The sequence below is a fragment of the Rhincodon typus genome, chromosome 31 (genome assembly GCF_021869965.1).
Source record: "Rhincodon typus isolate 14 chromosome 31, sRhiTyp1.1, whole genome shotgun sequence".
Classification (NCBI taxonomy): Eukaryota; Metazoa; Chordata; class Chondrichthyes; order Orectolobiformes; family Rhincodontidae; genus Rhincodon; species Rhincodon typus.
This window is the reverse complement of record NC_063362.1, coordinates 5,708,212-5,714,706: the sequence shown is the minus strand read 5'-3', so window position 1 is coordinate 5,714,706 and position 6,495 is coordinate 5,708,212. Positions and strand designations below refer to the sequence as shown.

The window sequence follows — 6,495 nt, the reverse complement described above, 5'->3', positions numbered from 1 at the left end:
TGGATGAACACAGCAGGCCGAGCAGGAAGGCTGACGTTTCGGGCCGAAACGTCAGCCTTCCTGCTCCTCTGATGCTGCTTGGCCTGCTGTGTTCATCCAGCTCTACACCTTGTTATCTTAACTGATTACTTGGTCAGTTTGCAGCAATTTTCCAAGAAACGTGTCAGTTTGATAGAATCACGCAGACTTTCTGCTGTGTGAACACCTTGACTGCTCAGAGGAGCTGTCAGCAAAATATTATTCATCATTTATATATAGAGGATTTGGATGAGAATATAGGAGGCATGGTTAGTGAGTTTGCGGATGACACTAAAATTGGTGGCATGGTGGACAGTGAAGAAGCTTAACTAATATTACAGCAGGTTCTTGAGCAACTGGGCTAGTGGGCCAAGAAGTGGCAGGTGGAGTTTAATTTAGATAAATACGAGGCATTGCGTTTTGGTAAGAGAAACCAGGGCAGGATTTAAACACTTAATGGTACGGCTTGGAGGAGTGTTGTCGAACAGAAAGACCTAGACATGCAGGTATGTAGTTCTCTGAAAGTAGCATCACAGGCAGACAGGGTGGTGAAGAAGGCGTTTGGCACACTTGCCTTCATCAGTCAGAGCAATCAGGAGTTGGGATGCCATGTTACAGCTTTATAAGATATTGATGAGGCTGTATTTAGTACTGTGTACAATTCTGGTTGCCCTTCTGTAGGAAGAATGTTATTAAACTGGAAAGGGGGCAAAAAGATTTACGAAAATGTTAGTGAGAATGAAGGGTTTCAGTTATAAGGAGAGGCTGGGACTTTTTTCCATAGGAAGCTGAAGGGTGACCTTATAGAGGTCTGTAAAATCATGAGGGGCATAGATAAGGTGAGCAGACAAGGTCTTTTGCCCAGGATATGGGAGTTCATAACTACAGAGCACAGGTTCAAATGAAAGGGGCAAAGTTTAAAAGGGATCAGAGCGTGGTACATATGTGGAGCGAGCTGCTGGAGGAAGTGGTAGAGGGGGGGTACAATTATAACATTGAAAAGACATTTGCACAAGTACATAGATAGGAAGGGTTTAGAGGGATATGGGCCAAATGCTGGCAAATGGGACTAGGTCAGATTGGGATATCTGGTTGGTGCAGGCAAGTTGGACCGAAGGGTCTGTTTCCATGTTGTGTGACTCTATAAGTCATTTGTTAAATCACCACATTAAAGAAATAAGTTGCCGTTTGTCTGCATGAAAAGAAGTCAAAAACCATCAGCCTGTCCTGAGGGAATCTTGTTGTCGGTTGTTCCGATGATGCTGGGGTTGTGAAGCAGTAAGAGGCCTGTGAGGGATTGAATAGAGAAGGTCTATAAATGTTCAGGTGCTCTCACAGCAGAATGTTAACCTCTCTGAGGCTAGGTGTGAAAACGAATCATTGAGAAACATTCCTGATGGATTGATTGTTGGCATTTCCGGTGAGACGTGTATCCACTGTGTTTGTTCTGTCCTTTCCGTAGATTATTTCTCCTTGAAGTCTGGAAGCCGACCATCTTCCCCCTCAATATCGCCAACTCCGTCAGTGGCGGGATCGGTGACGTCCAGTTCTGGCTCCTTGCACCACCGGCGGCCACTCATCAGCCCAGCACGTCTCAACCTCACGGGACAAAGACTCCGATTGTTCACAGAGCATGTTGCCATAAAGCAGAGGCCGGGAAAGTTGATCCGTAAAGCCTGGCCATCTCCAAACATGTTGGACACCAACGTTTCCAGTAACGTCCTGGCACAGGATGTGACCCATGTCTCTTCTCATAGTCACAGTATGTACTTGTACAAACTGATCTGTTAAACACTGAGACTTCTACCTTTCAAAGTTCAATGTATGTTGAGGGTGAAGTTCCTCATGTGCTGGTCATACAGCATGGAAACAGACTCTTCGGCCCACTCATCCATTCTGGCCAGGTTTCCTGAACTGAACTAGTCCCACTTGACTGTGTTTGGCCCATATCTGTGTAAACCTTTCCTATCCATGTACCTGTTCAAATATCTTTTAAATGTCGTAATTGTACCTGCCTCTACCACTTCCTCTGGCAGCTCATTCCATATATGCACCACCCTCTGCGTGGAAAACTTGCCCCTCAGGTCCCTTTTAAATCTTTGCCCTCTATTATTGGACTCCCGTACCCTGGGGAAAAGATCCTCATTTTATTAGAACGTTGTTGTGCATACAAAAGGGGTACTCTTGCCTTTTGCTAAAAGTAACACCGGTGGGAAATTCACCCCATTTTTTTATATGGTATCTGAACAAATAGTTTACACTCAAGGGCAATAGTAGCATAGTGATAATGTCACTGGGCCAGTAATCCAGAGGTTCAGACTATTGTTCTGGAAGGTTCAAATCCCACCATGACAGCTGTTGGAGCTTAAAATTCAGTAAATAAAAATCTCAAATTGAAAGATGGTGACCATGAAACTATCGCCAATCATTGTAAAAATGCATCTGGTTCACTAATGTCCTTTAGGGAAGGAAATCTGCCATCCTTACCTGGTCTGGCCTACATGTAACACCTGGAATCGTAACAATGTGGTTGATATTTAACTGCCCTCTAAAATGGCCTAGAAAGTCACTCCATTCAAGGGCAATTAGGGATCAGCAACAAATACTGGTGATGATGCCAATGTCCTATGAAAGATTTATTTTTTCAGAATTCCAACTGGGATATTTGAGCCACATTACTCTTATCAGTTGAATTGGAGAAACAGTCATGTTGCCCTATATCCGTAGTCAGAAATCCCATTGGAAATAATGTTCTAAACCTGGCAATTGTATTGTGTAGAATCATCTTGGAGTCATTATAAAGCTACTTGGCCTAATAACTTGATTTTTATTGTATTAAAATTGTAGCATTTAAACATAATTGGATGTTTGTATCTCTTAAAATTGTGCAGGAATTGGATATGATGACTGGAAGAGTTCCTTCAGTGGGATGCTAAACCTTTCAGCCGTTAGGAGGTTTGATCAGTTTTAAAATATGTTTTCCCTGTGGAGTTCATTTACATTCCCCAACCCCCACACTTCCTTCGATCCTCCCAGATGCCAAACTCCTAGCTCCAAACAGCAGAACTGATGTGCACAGTTGTTAGGGGATTTTATGCGTGTCAATGATGTTCTGGCTTTTTTTGAGTGTAAAAGTGTGCGACTTCAAGCTTCCAAAAACCAGAAGATATGACACTTGCCAAACGTTCTCTCTCTCTTTCATCAGGGTGATCATTGAGGTCCGACTTCAGTAAATTCACCCTCATCCATTAATATTTCATTAAAATTGAGCAAAAAATGTTCATATTTCCATTTTAACTTGACAGTCTGACTGATTTTTCCAAATTGCTATGATGTGAAGCTCTATTGGTAGAATCTTGCAGAATAGAAAAGGGTTGTTCAGCCCATTTAGCCAGATGAATGAATGAATGGACTAGCCCTAACCCCCACTTGTGTTCTCTCCAGAGTCTTACTACAACTTCCCTTTCCCTTTCATTTCCCTTTGAAAGTTACAACTTAACCTGTTTCCACCATCCTTTCACACAGTGCATTCCAGATCACAGCCATTCAGACATGGAGGTCTACAGCACAGAAAAGAGCCATTCAAGCCATTGAATCTGGGCTGGTCATCTTAACATATTGTATGGCTCTCTTCCTCTGATCTCTGACAATTTTACAAATTACCTTAAATTCCGAAGTGTCTGCTTTATAACTCTTCCGCCTCTGGAAGGGAGTTTCTCCCTTATTTCCTCTTATCAAAACTCCTTGGAATCTCAAGCAGCTGTATCAGATCCTGTACAGCTTATAAAGGCTCTTCAGAAATGATCGATTAATCATTCTGTAAACCAATTCATTGGATGGATCCTCACCTTCATGCTGCAGCTATTTTAAACAATAACCTTTTACTGTGACCCTGAAATATTCTTGTGATATTTATGAGAGATAGGGAGAGGCTGAATAGGCTGGGGCTATTTTTCCTGAAGCATTGGAGACTGAGGGGTGACCTTATAGATGTTTATAAAATGAGTGACGTGGATAGAGTGAATAGTCAAAGTCTTTTCCCCAGGGTAGGGGAGTCCAAAACTAGAGGGCATTGGTTAATGGTGAGAGGGGAAAGATTCAAAAGGGACCTGAGGGGCAACTTTTTCACACAGAAAGTGGTGCATGTATGGAATGAGCTGCCATATGTGGTGGTGGAGGCTGGTACAATTATATTGTGGATGGGTACATGAATAGGAAGGATTTAGAGGGATATGGGACTAGATGATTTTAGGATATCTGGTCGACATGGATGAGTTGTACCAAAGGGTCTGTTTCCATGCTGTACAACTCCATGACTCTACTTGTGTCCTTTCTCAAAACTTATTCCAGCAAAGTTAAAATTAAAATGTAGATCTGAAGCTTTTAAATGTGTTTATCAGATTTGAGTGTTGTTTTGTCTTTTTGCCAGCAATTCCTTTTATTTTTAATTTATAATTATGCTCTCTTCAATTTTGCGAGCCGCCCTATAATTTCTCTGGCCTTTTGGAGGGAAGGCAGTGGCTCTCTTCTATTGAACTTCAACAAAACTGCAGGAGCAAGTGAGAAATCACATAATTATCTTTTTCGGCGCTAGTTAGGTGTCCCGTACAACAGTGAAGTTCTGCAGATGCTGATTAAATTAAAGCAGTAAATCTTGGAGATACTCGGCAAATCAAGCAGCATCTGTAAGGAGACAAACACAGTTTGCGTTTTGAATCGATGATCTTCCATCAGAGGTGGACGCTGTTCGATAAATAACTATGTGAAGCAAAAACCAGAGTCAAGAGACAGGGAGAGGAAGATTATTAGGGCCTGAAAGGCAAAGTTGCCATAGTCCCAGAGAACCATAGGCTTCTCTCTAATGACTGGCGATGAGTTTAACCCAAGAGACAGCATACCTCAGGCGAGGGGAGAGGTTAACAGTGCAGCACCTTATTTGTCACCTCAACCGGTGTGGGAATTGAATCCACACTTCTGCTTCAGTCTGCCACTTTGCGTCAAACACTAGCCAGCTGGGCTAACTCACCAACAAAAGGAGAGATTCTTGAGTGGGGACGATGCAGGAGGCCTGCCCTTGGCCTTCCGAGTATAGAGGAGACCACACGTTGTGAGCAGCGAGCACTGTACATTCTCTTTAAAGAAATACAAGTGAAAAGCTGGGAGAAGTGATTGGAACCCTGGAGGGTAGGTACAAAGGGAGGGGTTCCTCCTCCGTCCCCAACCATGGACTGCAGCAGTTCACCACAACCTTCTCCAGGGGCATTAGGGAAAGGAAATCTGATCCAGCCAGAGATGCTCATGATTGGTGAACAAATGATTTTTTTACAAAGTGCTGTGCATGCAAGGGAATGTCGTGAGGGAAGATTAGGAGTAAAGTGTGGAATAGATGGGGACGGTCAATGAAGGAATGGTCTCTTCAGAATGCTGAAGAGGGAGTGCAAGGTCTGTTTGGGGATGACTAAGACAGTTAAGCATAAGATGGCAGAGTGCAATTTTTTTTTTTTTTTCCTTTTTCTTTTGAATCTGGTGGGATGGAATCTGAGGTCAAGGAGGCCCAGCAATTTCTAATTTTGTTTTGGATCTACAGCACCAGCAGTTCTTTGCTTTATTTCACGATTAGAAGAGGGGTTTTTTCTAGTTTTACTTGTATTTGAAATCCTGGAGGAAAACACAAAGTAGTGCTCTTCATCAGAAAGTGCATCATTTACTGGGTGGCAATGTGGGTTATCCTCACTGCCCTGGCACCCAGACTCAAGACCAGCTGAGGGGGTGAGGACGAGGGTGACTGAGCATCTGGTCACTGCGCGGATCCGACACGGAAAGCAGTTCCAGTGGGGAGGAGAGGAGGAAATGGGGCAGGCATGGTAGAGAGGCTTGTCAACCAGAGAGGAGGAGAATCGCCAGTTGAAGAAAAAGGAGTGCCTATTGGAAGCACTGGAATGCGAGGTGACAACATCAACAGCAATGCAACAGTGGCTGAAAGACTCAGTGCAATGGAACTGCTTTGTATTTTACAATTCCAGGAGCAGAGCTGCACTAGTTTAAATAATGCTGCATCTTTACTTGGAAGATACCCCTCACTGTTCAGCATTGCTACTGTTGATTTTGAGCACTTTGTATTAACGTGAATCGAGTGCAAAGAGTTGACAAGGGGTCTGAGAGAGTGTCTCCTTCCTAATAAAGTATTTACAACTTCCAGCCTGTAAAACACCATTGAACTCCATCAACATTGTTTAGCTATGTTCTCTGTTCTGTGCAGTGAAGCTGGAACTTTGTAAGTGGGGGTGGCCAGTGAAGTGGGATTACTTTCCCAACCTTCTGAAGGCCCATGGCATACTGACCTCTCGGGACTATGCTCTCAACATTCATGGTCATTCTGTAACATAGAAACATAGAAGATAGGAGCAGGAGGAGGCCATTTGGCCCTTCATGCCTGCTCCACCATTCTTCATGATCATGGTTGATCATCCATCTCAA

The 6,495-nt window shown here is 43.4% G+C and overlaps 1 protein-coding gene across 1 annotated transcript in view; it reads left to right on the top strand.

The window, feature by feature from the left end:
• LOC109920091 (transmembrane protein 201-like) overlaps window positions 1-6,495 on the top strand; it is a 39,528-nt gene that overhangs the window by 12,815 nt on the left and 20,218 nt on the right. Inside the window, exon 3 of the mRNA XM_020520120.2 lies at window positions 1,481-1,780. Coding sequence (XP_020375709.2) covers window positions 1,481-1,780 — 300 coding nt within the window. The remainder of the gene's footprint in view (window positions 1-1,480; window positions 1,781-6,495) is intronic.